Consider the following 22,029-nt stretch of genomic DNA (forward strand, 5'->3'; position numbering starts at 1 on the left):
AGTATAGACACCATGGTAGTAGACATATATGCCTAACATTGCTTATATGTATGTCTGTGGGATAACTGCTTAAAATAGTCTCCGCATCGATAAGTGGTTGGCAATGTCAAGAGTAAATTATAATATCAATAATTATCTAGGTATTTTTGATATGATTAAGATCGTTTAGATAAATTCATCGTCATAAATGTATGTGCTGAATAAAACTTTCAGATCTATATTTGTCGAACTATGAACGTGGGCGCTTGTAATGTATTCAATTTAAGGATATTATTTTTATAGGTTATCAAATCTGGAAAGTGTCAAAATGTATTTCAGTATTATAAGTGTTTTTATTGGTTAGTATTATACAAGTATTAAAATTATAATATACTTTTTAAATAATTGTGAACAAGTTCTGAATATGGGATTTAACGTTGCGGTCGTTTGATTTACATGGTTAAAATGCTCAAAAAAATTAAAATATGATCTATTGAAACAGAAAGTGATTTTTTTGTAAAAAAAATGAAATATATTTAGTTTCAATATTTACGGTATATGGTTTATGGAATAGAAAATAACAAGGTAGCATTTTTAAAATAAAAAAATATGCGAAATATACTTTCTGAACTAAACGACGAGAAAGATTCCGAAATATCTATTAAAAGAAAATTTAATTCCAGTCGCAATAAGCTTGCAACCTGGATCAACCGTAGACCTGGCTGTGTCGAATCTGTTGAAGATGCAACAGGGGTTGGGTTGGCCGCACAGATTGCACGTGGCAATGGGACATGAAGCTCTTCTCAAAATACCCACATCGGAGCAGAATGTCCAGTGTGAAGTGACATCACCGCAAGGAGACACCTTCAATGTCATGAGCCCACCTAATAACAGGTTTGGATAAACACTAAACTAACTACGTAGGTAAGTATAGTAAAAGCGAAAGTTCCGTGCCGGCTTCGCTCGGGTAAAACCATAATACCTAAATAATACACATGAATTTTCCTAAAAAATACATTTTGGCGAAAGTCGCATGAAAATCCGTGCAGCAGTTTTTAACTTTATCGCGAACAGAGACTCTTTACAATAAGGATGATAAACAAATTAATGTATATAGTTACTGTTCAATGGAAAATGGGGTCATGACAACTAGTAGGCGCTTAAGTATATAAAGAGTTATATCATTTCCTACTTATATAAGTAAATCTATTATGATAAAGCGTCCAAATCTGATGATTAATAAAGAAGATCACAATCATAACTGAAGTTGTTTAAATTTAGATTTGAGAGTTGGGGCGACGGATGCGGTGTCCGGGTTCAAAATGTGAGCTCCGAGGACGTAGGAAGATGGCGACTGACCGCAACTGGCAATATGAATCTCACTGGTTGGACTGAACTTTATGTCGAAGGTAATTTAATTTATTTTTCATTTCTTCAAACTTTATTTACTGAATTGAAATTAAAAAAGGGCGGACTTGATCAATGAATGAATGAAACCTTTGCTACTAGATACATTTTCTTTTCGTCTTCCATAATTAAGAATTTTTATCCAAGGGAGAATATGTAATGGTCCTATTCTAAATAACCAATTAACTCTTTTTAGACAACTGCCCAAAATGGAGTATTCTGTCTTTTGAAATTTGATGAGTTTTTACAAATATGTAAAACCCTTTTCTTAAGTTACTAAAATAATTTTATAACTCCTACGGACTTTTATTTTTTTATATGTTCCTGATATTATTAGTATTAAGGTCAGTGACCCTATTAAATCTACCAGCTCCGTTCACTAACATAGCAATTAAGATTTGCGGTCGTATCGAAAAATATATAATACAAGCATATTTAGACGATATTCTCATTGATTCATATTAATGACAAATTGCTGCAATATTGATTGACGATGCCGGCAGATAGCAAAAGGCGATTTAAAAAATCTTATCTACTTTAATAATAGAAAATCCTTATTTAAATAGTTGACTTTGATTATATCAGGGTTTTGAATAATCTCAACACTTTCTAATCTTCGTGTGTGTTCCTGGTTGTACCTACTCGGGACTGTAACGCTGGGATACCAGGCACCTCGGCATCGTAACTTGGATGATGGATTTTACAATTACACACTTTTGTCTGACGTCTGTGCCTGACGTCAACGCTATGCTATTAATTGTTGCCTAAGTAATATATAAATCTGTAATTGTTGCCTATCAGTTTCCAAAGCTTGTTTGGCATCCACATTATATCGTATCATAGGGCGGAAACACACGCTTAAGATTATAGGCTATACTAGTTGAGTGGCGCATCCGGGCTTCACTCGGGTCAAAAAAAAATTTTTTTTCGAAAGTTTGAAACTAACGTAGGTACTATAATTACACTTAATATCTCCTTGAGTGAATTATTTGAAGATCAAAGCCTCATTTTGTTTCAGAGGATATAAATCTATACACACCGTCGCCTATATCGTTATTGGATGGACAGACGCATGCAGAAGTGGAGTTGACATCTCTTGACAACTCCTATTGCCTGGTGGCGCAGCCGTTTGCCGAGAGTTCCCTGGTGTCTGGTCATTGCCGTGTGACCCTGGAGCGGGCCAACAGAGCGGTCCAAGGGAACTGGAACGTCCTTGTGGGACTCCCGGGAAAGGTTTCCGAGTTGCAAGTCCAAGTACGGGTCAATGTGGAAGGTGAGATTTTTATATAATGTAGATATAATGTGGTCCTTTCCCGGGAGACCGACACCACAATACATAGGTTATATGTGTAGTTTAGTTAGGCCCACGAAGCAAAAACATAAAGGAGATGCATTGTTATTGTTTCTATAATTTTTATGTTACGATAATTTGGGCTGAGGCAGATGCCTTATGGAAGCGGTTTCTCCTGCTCCACCCCTTCTATATCTATGATTCTTGGTTACGTTATTCCTAAAAATCATAGAAGTTCAAATCATATTAATATGGCCCATAAAAAACAGAATACTAAATTATTTCTATTACTGCGTCGGATATGTGCACTGAGGAAAGTTTCTAAATGGAAACTAAGCCGGCAATTTAGAGTCTGAAACGGTTCTTCTACGACAGAACCCTTCATCTACGAACGATTCGCAAGCAGAATAGAGACATTCTGTCGGAGAACCGTTTCAGACTCGTAATTTGTTGGTAGTACAAATAGAGAAAATTACCATTATAGATTAAATTTTCTTAAAAAATAGGTACATTACCTAATGATTAAAAAAAAGCAAATTATTTCTTCAGATGTGGGTTAAATAGAAAAAAAAATCCCAAATTAATAATATAGTAAATGTTTATTTTTTAGTTTTTAATAAAACACGCAATAGCTTAATTTTATTGAAAATTTAAATAACCTGTGTTATAGATTTACCCTTTGTGTTGTTTTTCTTTGTTTTTGACTGCAAATCCAATTCTGCAAGTCCCGCGAAAATCGGGACGTCTGGCAACGCTGAACTCTGTAAAATAACGGGAACAATAAAAATTCCAGAGTCAACACTTATTTATGTTTAGGTAATAATTAATTTTTGATATCCCTTAGATTACAAATCTACCTTGTATAAAACTTTCCACGGCGACTTCTGATGTTTATCGTATCAATATCCATCGCTCGTATATTTGTTTATACAAACTATGTATTAGGACAGACGTTCATAGTGACGGACATTGATTACAGTATCTAAAAAAAATATCCGGTTATACATTCAGAAATTAATTATGTTTCAGAGTCAAGTCTATTGCAAGCTTACGACAGATTTTATGTCTAACATAAATAGTTTTATAAATTCAAATAATGTAATATATTGGGTTATATATTTATGTATATGGAACATAAACCTACAGAATAATAAAAACGATGTCTCTTAATATTATTGTATGAATTTTAATAAACACAAAATTATTTAATTATTTGGTTTACACAATTTTAGTTCTCACACGCTCTATATTCTCAGCGCAAACTTAAGTATACGTTACTGATTCAAGGATTGAGTAACTAACTTTATTTTGCACATTCATAGCAAAGCGTGCAAAATTATAAAGTCCAATCTAACTTTGCTAAAAGTTAGATTGGACTTTATAATTTTGCACTTTATAACTTTGCTAAAAGTTAGATTGGACTTTATAATTTTCAAAGTTAGATTGGACTTTATATTTTTCAATTTAAATTTTCAATTAATTTTCAACCAATGAAAATATCATGATAAATACTATAATAAATACTTTCTATATAATAATCTATATAATATATACTATGATAAATACTATCATGATTAAACTGAAATGCGATATATCATTGCGATATACAATGCGATATTCTGATTCACATTATATAACTAAGGAAAAGGTCTGTATAAAATTTTATTCGTTTTATAGTCACATTTTGATCGCATGTCAAGATACGTTGTGTCTATCCAAGTATTATCTAAATATATGTCCAAGTATCGTATAAGATTTACGTATATCTTTACAAAATGTTCATCGCGATGATAAATACTTTTTTTTTATGTATGATGTTTATTTCTACCAAAAAGCCATTCTAAGTATTATTTAAACTCACCAAGCCTCATAAAAAGTAAAGTATTGTCTGCCATTTGTCCGGCGAAGACAATATTTTCTCTATCATCATCAGAAAATCTAGCTCACTATCGTGTATGCATCTATTACCATTAAATGGTACTCGTAAGTCAAAACGGAAGCCTTTCAAAAATCTTACGCCAGATTATATTGAAATCTTCTAATGGCATCAGACTATTGTTTTGTAAACCGAATCATTATGATTGGTCGTCCAATTAGGTTTTCAAGAAAATTAAAAAAAATATTTGACTTATTTTTTCAGCGGAACGTCTCGATGTCGGCTTTGTACATGATACGAGCCAAAATAAACTTCACATTTACTGTAATGTTCTTCATACGATGAAGAATATAACGTTCTGTCGTTTTCAAATGGCCACTGCACCGTACGGTTATACCGTCATGGATGGATTGAGCGATGGTAGACACAGGTTCGTATATAATTAATGTTATGTGTAAAGTATCAGAAATGTGTTTCACAATGTTCGTGGCTAACTGGCACATCACATAAGACAGATTTATCTAGAAGTTAGTTTATCTATGTGTCCATGGGCTGCGGTGTTTGCTTACAATCTGGCGTCCTACACTACTTACATAAGGTATTTTTTCTTCATAACAGTTACTACGGCGATGGATTCCTAGCGCGCCATTGTGGCATAACCATAGAGAACCCCACCGCGGTTGACTACGGCAGTTGGAGGTGCTCTGTAGGGCTCCAACAATGGGTTGGGACACACATCGAGCAGCAACCCGCCATGCAGGCCTTGGTTAGAGTCCTACCTCATACGTTACGTAAGTACACTTAGTGTTGCCATTTTGCAATATTTTTTATTCTTACTCTTAATAGCAATACTGACTAGTTTCAGATTTATTCAAGTCTCCTAAAATCACTTTAAAATGCAATAAAAGTATATTCATAGTTCGATGGTTAAAATGTGGCTCAAGGGCCTATGGGTGAATTAACTTTTGTAAGTTTTCTAAAAGAGTCGATTATAATTATATGATTCCTTATTATTGTAGAGATAAGAAGACAACTAAGAGTAGAGGCCGAGACGCAGACAGTGCTCGTAGAAGAAGGCGCTAGTTTCACTTTGACGTGCTACGCAGATATTTCATTGTCCTACTGTTGGTTCCAACACCCCAACGGCACTCAGTATACACCAGTGGTACATGACGACTCTGAACAGGAATTTTGGTAAGAATGTTTAAATAAAATCAGCTTATGTCAGGCTTACATGATCTACAGCTATCACAGTATTAATGTAAATTTTATATCAATGCCAATAAAAATTAGGCAGTGTACGTCAAAACAAAGCGATCATAGTTGATATATAGAATAGCCATAAACATGGCCTTTAAGTCTCGCGACTCTTGGCTTTGAAAGTCCCCTTAAGACGTTGTTACTATATATTATAATAACTTAGGGTAAATTGTGTTATGTACGTGAATTATAGCCTATACATATTATATTTATACGTTTTTAGCTGAGACAGAATAGAAATGAAATAGGATGGGAATTGCCAAAACAAATTATGTTGACGCATAAAGACTTCTTTGCTAGTTGAACTCACATTTTTAGTGAATATTCTCTCAAAATATGATATAGTAAAAAGTAAATGCATGGAATTAGTAGGTATTCAGAATACCTACTAATTCCACGAGTAAATGTTATGTATGATTAATTCAGTCTAATATACCTAATCGTCTTGTCTAAGTGTCTACGTGAGAGATTTAATCTTAATTGCATGTTATAGTTTAATGCGATTGAATTTTTGAGATCAATAAATCAATTGCTTATAAATCGACCTGATTGTCCTTGAAGTAAAGTACAAAGTAAAAAAATATTTTTGTAGATAATCGAAACATTGAGAAATAAAATACAATCAACTTTCTGAGGACATGAGCTTCGTTCCATAACTGTCTTGTTCTTTATTGTGTTGTTAAATCAAGAAAGATAATAGAACAGCTTAGCATAAGCAAAAAGTAGATGTGACTATTTTGGGAAAGACGAACCTTTGTATTAAATACAAATCCGATTATTATATAGATATATTATTTTAAATGTAATGGTTCCAGAGATTTCATTCGACGCGACCCAAAGAGGGTCTTGGTTTCCGATATTAGAATTTTATATGGAATTCAGTTCTGTGCCAATTCTAGCCAGTCGACTTTTGGGGGGATTCCAGGTCTCAGCATTTTATCTAACCAGCAGCAGTGGCACCTTGGACGACCAGCTGGTCATTTCCCTCTTGGTCTGTTCTTGTCCTCTCTTTTAACTACCCGATCCTCTCTCATACCTTTAATATAATTACCCTAGATACTACTTATATTATAGACGTAAAATTTGCGAGAATGGATGTTGAGTATTCTCATAAGATTAGAATTATATCAAAGTTGACGGGGGTCATGAATTTGTCATTGCGATTAATTAATGCAATTTAGGTAGTAATAGTAGACGAGAAACGAAAATTGGAAACGAGAATTGGATAATTTGGATTCAATAAAACTCTTTTTGTTTCGATTTTCATAAATATTTCAAACAATATATATTTTTCTTTTTCCTAGGTATACAGGTACCAGTCTCAAATTAGGTGAGTGTGGTATCACGTTCGCAAAGGCCAGGGCTGAAGACGCCGGTCAATGGACCTGTCACATGGGTCCAAGCGATCGATTAGGGGTAGAAATGACAGACGAGGTGGACCTGCGAATAACTGGTCCTTTAGCAGCCGCCAGTGTCACGGAGGTCGGAGCCGGCATTGGGGGAACGACAACGCTTTACTGTAGAACGGCAAACGGCAACAAACCATTGCATTACTGCCGGTTTTTGTCTCCCAATCGAGTCGGCATAAGTATCGACTCCTCTGTGACTAGTGAAAAGTAAGTGTACATAAAAAAATACATAAATGAAACATGCAGAAGTTGCAGATTCTATATATCCTTTAAATCCCCCCATGAAGAGTATTTTTAATGTCAAAATCTTAATTTTCAGTTTAGGCTGGAATACTTAATAATGTCAAAAATTAACTAAGTCTAATGCCGACTTTCAAAGCACAATTTTTATTTTTAATTGCAACATAAATTATATTGCAATATTTAAAAATTCATTAAGATATTTTTGACAGCTTCACAATTTTGAGTAAATACCTACATGATCATTATAAATCTATGATCTTGTCAAAAAGGCCGCCCCGAATCTTACCTGACGCAAAAGTGTCCATTACACAATTTTATTTTTAAATAATAAAACTAAAATTATTGACTATTAGATAGGTACCCTGAGTGACTATTTTTTTCTAGTTAATTATTTATGATAATATAATAACATTTTTAAACGAGATAAAAATCTCATAATATATTTCAGTGCAATATTGGACCGTTACTATTTTACCCCCGATCGTGAACTAAATTATGGCGACTGTTCGCTCACCATCGATCCAGTAGCTACTGAAGACATTGGTGAATGGACGTGTGCTGCCCTTGTCGATGATCAGATTATAGAAGCGAGGGATACTATCACAGTTCGACGTAAGAATATTTTAGATATATATAACACGATTGTTTCCTAAGGGATACCATACAGAAAATACGATTAGGGTTTGCCTACCATACCACGCTATTGACAAATTTCAAAGAAATTTTATTTATTTACTAGCTGTGCTCTGCTCCGCTGCCACAGGCTAAAGATAACCTATGTCATTCTTCACCGTTCCAAATACTTACGCAAATCACCACATTAATTAATTGCCGTGTCTTAACGAAAGAATTAGGTGAAATAAGGGAAAACTGACACATTTTCTCAATAAATATTAGTATACCAGTATACACTATATACTGTCTAAATATAAACCGGAAAGCTAAGCACAACGTCACTACTTATTTATATTTATCGTGACTTGGGGTATTCACGATAAATAGAAATAATAAATAAAAGAACACAAGTTTCCAATTTACTTTGGAACGAAATCAATCTGTGAGATTTGACCGTATTTACGATCTCTAACACGTAAAATCGTGAAAAAAAGCTTGTTTTAATAATGTTGTTTTTTTTTCTTTCAGAACTCGCTACACGGTCGCGAGCGGGAATAATTGGTATGTCCATAGGAGGTGCGTTTTTACTAGTGATATTGATAGCAGTAGTTTTATATAGAAAAGGGTACATTAAGCTGAAAAGAGGTGGCATTGCCCGTAACTCTGAGGTAGTTGTCACTGCCTCCAGGGTCCGCCCGTCTAACTTTAGTTCGAGTACGACTTCCAGCCAGGACTCAGAAGAATTCCGCGCCGAAATTAGATCTCGATCGGTTCAAAATTCCTAAGACTTTTATAAAGGCTTACAATAATAGCCTTTATAATTAATTGAATGATTTCAACTTCCTAAGACTTTTATAAAGGCTTACAATAATAGCCTTTATAATTAATTGAATGATTTCAACTTCCTAAGACTTTTATAAAGGCTTACAATAATAGCCTTTATAATTAATTATAATGAATTGATTAACGTAATTAAACTTGAAATTATATTATCCACTTAGATATCTTAACCCACAATTTAATTCTCGGATCGTTTCTATTACTAATAATTATTTATTACATAACATAATGATAACAAATTGATTCAATATATATAGCGTTCATCTACGAAAAACATTAGTTAAGAAAAAAATATTAGACTGATTTTATTACATTATATTGTAATGTATGGATATTAACGTGAAATAAATTATTTATAATCATGTTTAATTAATTTCATTTATTATCTTTATTAGTCTGTTTGTTAAAAAATACAAAACTTGAGACTTTATTGCCTTAGAGTTTATTTATATTATATAAAATATGCGCTTTTCAGTTAAGTTTTGAGATGATATGAAACTGGCTTTTGCCCGCGGCTAAAAAAAATACCCTATGTCACTCTCCAACTATTCCACACCCAAAATCACCCCAATTCAGTGCTACATTTTGTCATGAAAGAAGAACAAACACATTTTCACATTTATAGGATTATCATGGATATGGAAGTGTGAATTGATGTGGAAGTATGAATTTCTCTAATTTCATCAAATGAAAAATTTTATTAATCAAACATAATATTCCACTCTTTCTACAACATAAATAAAAAAGTCATACAATATAATCTAACCTAGATAAATTAAGAATATTCTATATCACAGTTCAATGGTCCTTGTACCCCTTGACCATCCGTGCTATGGTGACGTTGGAGAAAAATTTGTTGATGGCTTTGACACAGGTCCGTACTATCTGCTTGATGGCTGGTGGTGCCAAATCGTCCATGAGTTGCCGCCAGTTCTCATTCGCGAATTGTATTGTCGTGTCGGCTGTGAAAGATAAAATTGGAATTATGTGACCTGAGCTTAAGATGAAGCTAATTAGTATATTCATTGATTAGAAATCAATTTTAAATTTTATGTAAGAATATGAAATATTTTAGGTTAGGTCCCTGGCGCTGATCGATGTAGATGTAGACCATACGCGCATCTTTGCGCCACTATCACATTTCAATCAATTTCTTTTGTTTCTTAGCGATAAAAGTGATGTTGACAAAATATGGGGCATATTTTATATAATATGATAAGGATTTTAAATGAAGTAGTGTATAGTTTTCCATTACACAATGTAGTCACAGTTGACTACACAGTGGTAACCACCGTTTTCGGTTTAGGAAAGGGAAAACTGTGATAGGTACTTTCTAATATAACCCTCTTGTGTAGCCATAGGTAGATAAAAAATTAATGAGTAGTATATGATTATGGAATTAGTAGGTAGGTACTCCGTACAACTTAGTGCCTACCTACTAATTCCATGATATAGCATAGCTTATGATGTCACGCAATTAGCATGCATCCCAAAACTTGATTCCTGAGTTCGAATATTGGTAATGCAAATTACAGTACGTATTTCAATACATACCGCAATGTCAATGACCGACCACCATTTATTTCCGGTAATGGAATATCTCAGGAAACCTGTACTCTGATTGTCGACTACTTTTTCGGACGGTGACTGGGGTCACTGCGATAAATTAGGTACGTAAGGAACGAATGTGTGGTTTCCGTACGGCAAATCCAAACAGGATATTTGTGCCAATAAGTCCGACAAATAAGGATGCTGAAGTAAAGACCGTCCGAAGTGCCGAAGTGGAGAAGAAAAAATAGGAAAGCGGAACCTAGGCTCCGACGGCTGATAAATTTTCGAGAATGTAGTCCGGAAATATTGTCGAAAATTCCATTTTCTAGTGTAGCATAATATGTATATATATTGTTTTTAGTTTTTGCTAATAAATCAAATAATTTGATAAAAATATGATAGTGATATAGATAGAGTATATCTTGAAAATATATTGCATAGCGTAGGGATCTATGTATCGGGTAATACCTATACTTACAAAGGAAAACGATTAAAGTTACTATTATGCTTTGTTCATCTCCAACTGAACACCTAACATCTACCTATTTATTGACCGGTCAAGTAGGTTGATACGTAAATGCCTGCCTCACCTAATTGTTTGTTTCCATTGAACAGGTTTTTGAGATCAAATGTTGTTCGCTCTATGGTGTAGTTGTAGGAAGGTGTTATGAGCTTGAAGTGGGTTCGATTCTGCTTGTCTTTCACGTGGCTCAATTTGCTGTTGATCTCGACTTCTACTCCCTCTGTAAAATTGAATATTTGTTGATATAGGTAGGTGATGGCTTAACTATTTTCTGGGATTGAAGGTTAGCATATGTTCTTCTACGTGCTCCTATATGTACTTATACGAAATTTCAAGAAGGTAAGTTGTAGAGTGAAAACGTAAAATAGGTACTTTGGCATTTTCTTTAACAAAATTTTGTTTATGCCGATGATTTCTTAATAAAAGTTGTTTCAAAATTTTAGATTTTTTGCGATGGTTGAGTTTATTTTATAATTGTTTTAAATAGACATGAAATAGACTTTCCAACCAACTTTAAAACCTCGTATATATCCTTCGTATATCCAGCAGTACTGTTACAGTAGGTTTATGAATTATCACAGTAGTTTATGGTATCTATTCTATCTAGAGCATACTTATTTTCCGACACAATTTTCTGACCTTATCTCATCTACCCTATTCTCACTTTCTATTGTTTCGACACTTACGGGCATACACGAAAGCATCTCCCTTTCCTTGGATGGGCAGAATCAGAATTCGACCGTCGACCTCGTATTTCGCGGTCAAACTCAGGTTTCCTTTGAAGGCCAGCTTGAAGTCTTCATCGGAATCTCCAATTTTTACTCTGAAAAGCGACATTAAAGCTCATCATAACATATGAAAGTTATAATATGTTGCTATCTCTTTACAACGTTTGACATTCATTTATCGAGACCAAACATTTTACAGTAGGTTTAACTTTTTTATATGGGTTAGAAATTAACTAAGTAGGTATGGGATAAGATGATTATTTATGATTTATTTTCATATGCCAAATTAATTGCGAATTTGTCTTGGCAAGCATGTGTGCTTGCTTACGTTTACAATTAAGTAACTCTTTATCAACTTAGTATATTTTGGCTCACTTCGTTTATTTAACATTAAATAAAAATATTTGTCTGTTTTTATACAATTGTATTGTAACCAGAAGTTGTCCAATCAAATATTATTTGTGTAGTTAACACATAAAGTATGATGTTTGCTTAAATTTAGGAATGTCGTTAAAATGCGTTTAAGTACACTACTGAGAAGGCCATTGTAGCTACTTATTTGTATTACAAATCGTTTGTCGTAATCTTTGTAACGACCGTGTGATGGTTAGCGAATAAAACGAACCAATTTCACATCGAGGATATATATAATGGTGGATGTAGTTACCTAGTGATTATATCAAATTGTATGGTAATATATTACATAGAGGAGTTCACGTGCTAGATATTATATATTATGACAAAATACAAAAAGTACTTAGGTAGGTTCTTAGTAAATATTTCGCATATTTGGTATTCGAACCAAATATTTGTACCTATATAATGTTATTTATGTTATTAGACATAAATATAGGAATATATGCTAAAACCCTAATTGTGATTGGCATTAGGTATATCTTCGTTGTAACAGGAACAAAATTATGACGATATTGAGGCATTACTTACTCGTGTGGTTTGAATTGAAGACACTACGTACTTATTTATATTGTTATTAAAAAATATGTGTAACTTAAGGTGTAGTGAAAGAGCGGGTCTTATCAGATACAGTTTTTTTTGTAACTTGAAGGGTGGTTAAGTGAAATTGAATTTGTCAGATCAATACTTTGTATGTATCAACTTATGTAGGAACTTATCTGCATACAAAGTCATCTGCATAGTTAATGATTATTTGAGTTAACCGATGACTCACGGTAGTATAGAAATACAAAGGTGCCTAGATTATTATGCTTCTCAGTCACGCATGCGTAAAGTTTTTAAGGTTACGTTATGATTTCAGTAAGAGAGATCTAAAGGAAGAGATAGGCAAAATCAGATTCGTTCATGCATTGCAAATTTTATTATTGTCTTAGGAATACAATATAAATCATAACCCAGCGAAAATAAATGTGACCCTCGTGAATACTCCATTTAGACAGGTCCAAACACACTAGGAATATGAATATTTGTTTGACGTGGTGGTAATTATGAATTAGAAATTGTATTTTATTCTTCTTATTTTTTAATGTCGGCTTAGGCCTGTGCCGTATAAAGTACTATGTATTACTCGAAAAAAAGTTACATTCACTAATCGGGTGTTCGCTCAACATAGGTCACCACCCTCGTTAGTATCTGTTACATTATTTTATCGGTATACAACATACTAAAGGTGTAAGGGTGCAAGTAGAGTTCACGTCACAAACAAGAAATATATCCTGCAATAAACACTACAACTCATGTATATATGAGTTTTACATAAGAACTATATATATATATATAATATATATGTATGAAATATCGGCCACGTTTGTTGTTGACAGCGACTGTAGCGTACCCGCCGCTAATCTAGCGTTTTCGGAAAACGCGGTGGCGCGAACTTTTTTATTGCTTACCTAGGAAAACTTAATTTTTCTAGAATTTTATCATATACTCAATTCAGTTATAATTTTTCCTTTGATACATTAGGTGAGTAATATTAGATCCTGCGCTAGCGGTCCTTGAATAAGCACGTGCGTAACAAAGTAAATAAAACGATTGTCGATGAAGAACATTAGTAATTAACACACAATCAAGTTGTGCAACAAATCGGACAACAATTCATTGCTCGGAAGTCCATTAGGTACATAGGCTTTTGTATTGTGGCTATTGACATCATAACCCGTGTCTTCGAATGATTGATGTCATATTAGATAACAATTAGTGCCTAGGTAGTATATCTATGTAAATATTATTACAAATTTATATTTATCATATAGTTAATTATTAAGACTAAGTAGCGGGACCATTACGTTTCGAAAAAAATATCTTTATTTATAGTGAAAATACGGTTGGAGCTTATGCTACACTAGATAAATTATTTTATTAGATAGACCTTTCTCAGGAATCACTAAAGAATACAGATAATATGTAAGCATATAGGATACTCACCTTAAATCAGTAAGCTCGCTTTTGCTCAGCCCGTGCATAGCAGCTTGTGTGAACGTCAAAACTAGTCCATTCCCGTCAATTTTGATGTCGTCCAGCTTGACCGGGTCTATTGACGGCACGTTAAACTCGGGAACTCCTTTTGTGAAGTGCGGTAAACTGATCTTTATCTGCTCCCTCACACAATCTGCTAGTTCTTTGTCTTCTAATTTGCATGGTGTGATGTATGAAGCTGTAAAATAAGGCATTTTTTGTCATAGAACTCACTGGATTGTAGATTACGCACGCACACAAATATATTCACGTTGGTCTTCTAAGGAGGCCCCTAGACGGTCAATTATATTGCGCAATGTGAAGGAATGACAAGGATAAATAGGTAGTTGTTTGATTTTCTTGCCAAATTTATACAGCAGCAGTGACTTTTTAGCGGACTTGATATGCTCTTTGTTCATTCATATTGCACAATACGATTGAATATATAGGGGCCGTTTAATATTTAACTATTACTCTAAAAAAGTTATTTTTATTTATTATGATCATTTTTCACGTGTCATTACAGACTTAACCCTAAGATTAGATTAAGTTCATAATCAAAATGTTGTTTTTACGGTCCTTTAGCACCCATTAAAAAGTTGTGTAAAGCGTGCGACAAAAACTGACATAATTGTAATTAAGTATAAGTGTGTCAAATTCACCAAGATTGGCCCAGGCCCAGGCCCAGGCCCAGTATCTGTGGGAACAATAGTCATACGAAAACGACTAATGATTTAATTATAAGTGCTTACGGGGGTAAAAAATCGATCTCCCTTCGGTTACACGTACAGGTACTAATTATTTCTTTAAATATCATCAATAATGGTTTGGAAGATAACAGGAGCTAGTAAATTATTACATCTTTAATGGACGCACTTAAGATGAAGCAGGTAAAGATTTACGTTTTTTAAACATTATTAATCTATAAACCTGTTTTAAATATCAATGACCGGTCACTTTATGTCTGTACAAACCAGTGGAGCTAGTTCTATACCTATTTTTTTACAACTAAATAGATATATCACGCACGTTTCGTTCAAAGAAAGAAAAATAAACTAGGTAATAATAAGAAATTTATTACAACAACGTTTAACTACGACCGCGTCCATAGTCCATAACACAACTGCAACTATTAGCCCAAATACAACCAGGTCTGAAGTAGTTCACGGTCTACTTCTTCAGAGCCTGAAGAGAGGTTTTCGCATGGTAGCTTAGATTTCATTGCTCTTTGGTGGTGCCTAGGTAGTAACAAAATTAAACATTCATATGACTTTTACATATCAATAAAAGTAAACATAATTGATTGTTTACTTTTATTGATATATAAAAGTCATGTGAATATTTAATTTAGTATCCATTATAAATAAAAGAAAAATATAACTTAAAAAGCAGGTGAAATAAGTTTAATTTAAAAGGGAAATAAGAGCATAAAATTATTTCCGTAATAAGTCCGATCAGGTGATTAGTGTTGTTGGTATATAGGTACTATTAATAGATATTTCCGGAGTGATATTTATAACTAGGCTATATATATGGATTCCTACTATATTTTGTCATCCAAACCTGAAATGTTATATAAAAAAAATTCGTATTAGGGTTTGAAAAGTGTCGAAAATTCACAAAAGAAAGACTTCTCAGAAAAAAAAAAACTGAATCGACTCTATGTACCTACTAGATAGCCTTTGTATGTCAGCTCGCTGATGTAAAAAACTACGTACTTACACGAGGAAAAGTCAGTTTTTATTTTGTAGAGCGCATGTAGAGTGTATCTACAGCTGTCACTCAAAATACTCTTTTAAAATCCTCAAGAATAAGTTCTCGATTAGTACTTAGATAATTAAATATTAATTTACAATTTATACGGTCGGCTGCAAAACTCCAGATATATCTTTGAATTTCATTTCGTAGCAATAAGGTTCAAAAACATATCTGGTCTTGAACGTACGCAATATATAAATGTATATTTCCACAACAATTATTGGTAGGTAATTAAAAGAACGTAATCGATTATCTATGAACAGCTATCAGTAAGATATAATGGTAGGTTTGAGCACGGGTTGTAGGAATCGTTTTAAATGTTGCTCACGTCCTCACAATGTCAGACTGATTGCATTGTTCATAGCTTCTACATGCAATGGAAACACTTTGTAAATTTACGATACACATACAGCATCACGATTTTATCCCTTACGGGATAGACAGAGCCAAGAGTTGCGAAGCTCGAAGACTATGTTTAATTAAGTAATTGGGATTCTGATATATTGATGCTAGTCCATTGTCTATGAGAAAAATCCCTTAATTTGCTTTTACAATCTACGTGGGACGAGACGCAGTCTATGATTTTCTGTCGTTCCCAGACCAGCATGGTCAAATATTTTAGAATTATTAATTTAATTTTCCACAAGGTACCCCATTAGGTGGTTTTACCCCATTGTTAATAAAAAAGTTAAAGCATACTTTAAGCTATAGTATGTTTTGTACATAAAAATAAATAACAATTTTAGATTTTGTTGTTGGTGATGTAGTTCCATAGAGAGCTACTGTAATCAATAATTTGGCCTAAACACTAGACGAGGCCAAATTGGTTTATTTCAGACATGATACTAATGAAGTAGTTAAGTGTTTATCTTTAGCTTCGCTCACATTATTAACCATATTTCATAACCGTCGATGAAAAAAATTTTTTTTCACTTTTTCCTAACTGGTAACTTTGGTGCACTAAAAATTAGTACACATAAACAAAGTAGGTATACACAGTCGAAATATAAATTATTTATTATATAAGGGAAGTATACAAGACAGATCTGCCTCCAAGGGCAAATTCGCGCTTGACCGGTTTTTTAAGATCAAGGTTGTTTAGGAACCTATGTATGTTTTCGAGTATGTTATTAGTACCTATATAGTATATTTTACACATGGAAGCATAATGTGTAGTCGCCTAGATATACCTATTTAAAATGGGCATATTCACGGTACAACTTTTTGATACAATTTATTTATTTTAGCGAGGAAATGTTATACAGAACGTTTTTAATGTAAGTAATCCGTCCATACTATTGTTATAAAGAAAAGATTTGTGTTTTCATTTTCGTAGACCTTCGGGAGTAAAGCGCCCTGCGTTTCTCCCGTGTGTTATCAAAAAAACGCGGGCGAAGTGGCTGCTATTTGTAATTTAAAAAAATAGAGGTTTCATTTTAAATTTTATTTGAAGTATTACTATTCTAAATCTAAGTACTTATTAAGAGATAGGTCAAAAAAATAAATACACTGGAATAAAATTGGGTACGTTTTTTAAGAAACACAAAATTAACAAAAAAATTGACTAAAGTTAATAAATTACAACGTTGTCTTATACATTTTAAAAAATTATACACCTACAATAGTATGATGGATTTTAATTTATTACTCATTACACAGGAAAATGTAAATGAATATAAATTCTGTAGTCGATAACTCAATCAGCTGATTGCTCAATGGTGTAATTCATAAGAAAAATATTTTATATTTGTTAGTAGGTTTTCTCGCCCTCGTGAATTTTCCACGGGAAAATTTATTTTTCCGGAATGAAACGTATGTTCTTTTTCGTACTTCAAAATACATACATATGTATGCAAAATTTCAAGACGATTCAATGAACAGATAAAGCGTTAGAGCGGTAACAAACAAACTTATTATAGGGATCTATTATTGGGAATTTCTTTTTTCTTTTGGCGCCTCTTTAAAACCGGAAGTACCTACTAAAACAGAAATATAATTTTAATTTCTGTCCTTTCTCTAACATTCAGTGTTTTTTCAATTTACTTTGCAAAATTGATTTTAAATATTGTAATAAATAAATTATAAATGTAGATAAATTTGGCCAATCTATGATTAAGTAATGACCGCTTATAAATTTACTGTGCCATCAAGATATGTTATTATGTATAGCTAGCTCTTGCTGAATATTCAAGGTTAACTAATTAATTTGTAGTATAAATTAATTATGGGATGAAAAAGTCAATTATATACAGAAATTTTTTATTCGATCTGTAAAATATGCAATTAGCACATGCATTTTTTCACCAGATTGAATAAAAATTTCTTAGGTAAGTAACAAATATGACTAGTTTACTACATATACACTTGAAATAAAAAAACCTACCTTTCATGACAATATAAAAATTAACGTGCAACACTCCTTATTAGCAAAAACTTACGTAAAAATTCTTCTTCACATGTTGTGACACAAAATAGACCGAAGAGCACTAAACATAACATCAACTGCATGTCTGTTTGTTGTAAAAACTCCCAATAAACTTTTTCGTCCAACGTCTGGGCAACTACTGTAAGGTTGATCTCCGAGGCGACATATTTATGTAGCAGACACTTAACGTGGTTTAATGTTCCATAAATTGGTGAACTATAGCGCGTACAGCTTAAGTTAATATATTTATTATTTTCAGAAAAATCATGCTGTATTAATCAATGCACACAGCAATTAGATAGCAATTATTCTTGGATTTCCTATTTTATTAGTCCTGGTGTGAGCACAAAGGTCTGTAATTTAATCGATATTATGAAAAGATAATGCAGTGATGTGGTTACATTGTGGATTTAATGTAATAATATTAGAATATTGTATAATAAAAACAACGATTAAGTACATACATATTGCAATTACATATTAAACAACAATTAGGTAACCAAACGAGATCCAAACCATACGTTATTTTAAGTTTGTTTACTTATCATATCATAAAAATTATACGAATTATCATACTAAACTTTTTTCTTGAGGAAATAGTCTACGGGATCGTCATATTATTTACAGACACTTATATGCCTCGATATTATTATACGGTACTTATTTGTTATTTTCAATTCTGAAAAAAGAAAAACAACTCATAAGCATGTTTAGGTTGTTTTTTTATATGTACGCTCCGTTATATGTATGTCCATCAATTAGTACATTATATTAAGACAGAATAAGGGATTTTAGCGCAGTTAGATATTTACCTATTATATACATACATAGGTCTCCCTTCGCGTACACCACACTCCTCTGTGCTGTGCCTCTCTTATCCATGTACGACCTGCGACTTTCATTATATCAACCGTCATTATTCACTTGTCCTATCTTTTACTATTTCGATGAAATTATATCTAGATGTTCCATTAAAAGTTTCATAATAAATGCTATTTCGCCTATCGTGTCCACAGTGAAATAAAACCGGCAAAATACTTGTAGCGCACGTTATTAACATAATTGTATTATGAGAATTTGAACGTGACATTGACCCCCTCATGTCAATCTTATTATTTACTATGGCGAAACAGCTTACTGTTAGAGCGTGTGAAAAAAGCAAAATAATTTGAGAGGGCAAGTCGGTAGGTCCTAATAATATAGATGTTTATGATAATTCATGCCTACTATATAACTACTTAGATTTTGACGACCAAACTGAAACTGAATAATAACGTATTTACACATTTACCGGGGCCTAAAATAAAAAAAAAAAAGCTGCCAGTCTCCTCTCCTCTTGCCTCCGCTAATTCTGAAAAATATCTCTAGATACGCCCATGACTGTAATTCCATCCAATCCAACTTTAACTTTAGCTTTAATAGTGATGACAAAATTCCAGTTGTCGAAATAAAAAAGGTGAAAGAAAAAGGAAAAGAAAGCTCTATTAAGTAAATGGGGAAACTTCCGCTTTTTGCATTCGATAAGGGCTCTGACCTCGATAGGTCAGGGCGCCGAGTCATCTCGAGTCATTGCCATTCTCTCAAGATGCCATCCATAATTTCTGTTTCCCGTACTATATCACCTGTTGCACTGTATCCGTGTTCTTAACTCATATTGGTAGTTGTGATTTGGTTATCAATAGGCTAATACAATCAGCGGCTCACACTTAAGTAAGATGAAAAAGAAAATAGTCTTTATTATTTTCTATATTTATTTCACTATCTTTTGCCCGCTTCACCCGCTTGTATTTCCCAAGGGAATAGTGTTTTTTTCCGGTATGAAAGGTACCATGATGTCTTTCTCTATACTCTTCATTTTAATTATGGTATGCGAAATATCAAGAAGATTAAAAGTTAAAAGTACCCACTTCGAGTTGTATAGAATAAATGGCATGGGAGAACCTTGTCTAAACTCTATGAGTGGTGTACAGTTTTAATTTATAAAATTTTGCAAAATCATATTTTTGACCAATATATGATTAACTATTACTAGTCTAGAATTTATAAAAATATCTTCGCCTCAAATAGTTGAAAAGACATTTATGGTATTTATTTTTCGCAATGAAGTTCTATATAATCGCATCGCAACCAAGCAAAGCAAAGAAAGACGATTGCAAATGTGCATAAAATACAATTTCGAAAAAAATATAAGATGCTGATATATAAAAATATAACATGTATTTTCAACTATAGGGGCAGTTTATGTACTGATACTACATATCAAGTAAAAAAAAAAGTTTACAAATTTGCTTCTCTATCGGCGCTAATTATGCTAATAGGTATCATTGACATTCGACATCTGAATTCTGACATTTTAGGGATCTCAAGGCCCTCATAAAGATTATTATTTCGAAAAACATAGTGTTTTTGTCAAAAATTATGTAATTTTAAATTTTAATGATCGACGATAGTAAAATTTCATAGACATCTATTTTAACTATTTATGGTTTGAGAATATGATAGGTCTAAATTGTTATTAAATAAGTTATCCTTGATTAGTAATAGTAGTAGGTATGTAATATTGAATGTGCTATTATTTTTTTGATAGAAATATGTTACGAAATGCGATGTTTTTGATCTGGACACTAAAATATTTTCATTAGGATCAAGGTTTACACATGTTAATCAGACTTCAAATTACTTATTTGAATTTATTTCAACGAAAATATTTAAAATCCGAAATGAACTATGTCATCGTGTTTAAATATTAATATTGAAATTCATAAAACGAAACGACAAATCTGTAGCTACTTAAAAAACTAATGTCCCTCAAAGTGCGGTAGCCTTGTCAAAAAAAAAAAAATCCGATATACCTAAATGTTTTTAAAGTAGCCTTTGACTTTGATAGTTGAACGGTCTATGAAAATGAACCAGTGATGTGGGAAATTGTACCCCGGCTGGCGGGCGCCGTGGAAATCGATACTACGCATAAGTACCTACTGCTCGGATCAGATGTTCAGGAATCAGTGTCAAGGATAACGGAAATTAAAAAAAATTAAATTATATATTAATAACTTTTTCAATCAACATTGAAACGGTCTCACCGAAAATGGAAAACATTTGAGTGTAATAAAACATTAACTTTCAAGGAATTTTACGTTTCTGTTAGAAAAACTAAAACCTAAAAATATATATATGATTTTGAAATAGTACGAAGATTTTCAAATAGACATTATCAAATTTATTATTATTTTTTAATATTGCTTTGCATATTTGCACATAATTTTTACAATTATAAATTTGGAGGAGGTAAATATGCCAAAATTATTATTTTCAAAAAGGGACTGGCATGACATATAATTGTTGTAATAAATAATAATAATTCAAACTAATAAGCAGATTTATCCTTAGTTAAGGGAGGTTCATGTAAACATTTTTTTAACGGCAACTAAGTATATATAGTTAAAATTATAAATACACTCGGAAGTCTCCATTACCATTAAAAAAAAGGTACTTTTGTATCGCACTAACGCTCCAACACGGAAAGTCACAACAGACTTCCTTGATATAAGTATTTTGGATTGTTATATAAATACATTGAGATGACCTCAATCTTTTGGACCTTATGTTTGTTTATTTGTCTTTTTAATTTGTCAGAGAAGGTTTATGTTTTAGGAATAAGATCTTATGTATAGAATAAATATTTAGGTAA

At 32.7% G+C, this 22,029-nt stretch overlaps 2 protein-coding genes and 1 long non-coding RNA gene across 4 annotated transcripts; 1 reads left to right on the forward strand and 2 right to left on the reverse strand.

Annotated features, from left to right (window-relative positions):
• Nucleotides 1-88: 88 nt before the first annotated feature.
• LOC128669498 (uncharacterized) lies at nucleotides 89-9,321 on the forward strand. Its single transcript, XM_053744389.1, has 11 exons — nucleotides 89-338; nucleotides 663-873; nucleotides 1,261-1,388; nucleotides 2,405-2,659; nucleotides 4,818-4,983; nucleotides 5,172-5,344; nucleotides 5,573-5,747; nucleotides 7,118-7,429; nucleotides 7,914-8,077; nucleotides 8,609-8,878; nucleotides 9,003-9,321. The coding sequence occupies exons 1-10, from the start codon at nucleotides 308-310 to the stop codon at nucleotides 8,863-8,865; spliced, it is 1,872 nt and encodes a 623-aa protein (XP_053600364.1). The 5' UTR covers nucleotides 89-307; the 3' UTR covers nucleotides 8,866-8,878; nucleotides 9,003-9,321.
• LOC128669502 (uncharacterized) lies at nucleotides 2,675-5,284 on the reverse strand. 2 transcript variants are annotated; one of them, XR_008404656.1, is made up of 3 exons: nucleotides 4,539-4,809; nucleotides 3,535-3,659; nucleotides 2,675-3,438 (listed from the first exon to the last, which is right to left on the reverse strand). It is a non-coding gene; the product is annotated as an uncharacterized LOC128669502 (long non-coding RNA). The 2 variants fall into 2 exon arrangements; XR_008404657.1 differs by lacking the exon at nucleotides 4,539-4,809 and adding an exon at nucleotides 5,147-5,284 and having other exon boundaries at nucleotides 2,679-3,438.
• Nucleotides 9,280-18,510, reverse strand: LOC128669501 (circadian clock-controlled protein daywake-like). The gene is made up of 5 exons (XM_053744392.1): nucleotides 18,352-18,510; nucleotides 14,126-14,354; nucleotides 11,681-11,817; nucleotides 11,062-11,214; nucleotides 9,280-9,882 (listed from the first exon to the last, which is right to left on the reverse strand). The coding sequence occupies exons 1-5, from the start codon at nucleotides 18,419-18,421 to the stop codon at nucleotides 9,719-9,721; spliced, it is 753 nt and encodes a 250-aa protein (XP_053600367.1). The 5' UTR covers nucleotides 18,422-18,510; the 3' UTR covers nucleotides 9,280-9,718.
• Between the last annotated feature and the right edge of the window lie 3,519 nt (nucleotides 18,511-22,029).

This window comes from Plodia interpunctella, chromosome 4, assembly GCF_027563975.2.
Source record: "Plodia interpunctella isolate USDA-ARS_2022_Savannah chromosome 4, ilPloInte3.2, whole genome shotgun sequence".
Lineage (NCBI taxonomy): Eukaryota > Metazoa > Arthropoda > Insecta > Lepidoptera > Pyralidae > Plodia > Plodia interpunctella.

Excerpts from the sequence above, each read along its gene's own strand:
- LOC128669498 (XM_053744389.1), top strand. The coding sequence starts at position 308 with ATGTATTTCAGTATTATAAGTGTTTTTATTG. Across the intron at positions 874-1,260 it reads ATGAGCCCACCTAATAACAG|ATTTGAGAGTTGGGGCGACG; the intron begins GTTTGGATAAAC and ends GTTTAAATTTAG. Across the intron at positions 5,345-5,572 it reads AGTCCTACCTCATACGTTAC|AGATAAGAAGACAACTAAGA; the intron begins GTAAGTACACTT and ends TTATTATTGTAG.
- LOC128669501 (XM_053744392.1), bottom strand. The coding sequence starts at position 18,421 with ATGCAGTTGATGTTATGTTTAGTGCTCTTCGGTCTATTTTGTGTCACA. Across the intron at positions 11,818-14,125 it reads AGCGAGCTTACTGATTTAAG|AGTAAAAATTGGAGATTCCG; the intron begins GTGAGTATCCTA and ends GTCGCTTTTCAG. Across the intron at positions 11,215-11,680 it reads AGATGCTTTCGTGTATGCCC|AGGGAGTAGAAGTCGAGATC; the intron begins GTAAGTGTCGAA and ends TCAATTTTACAG.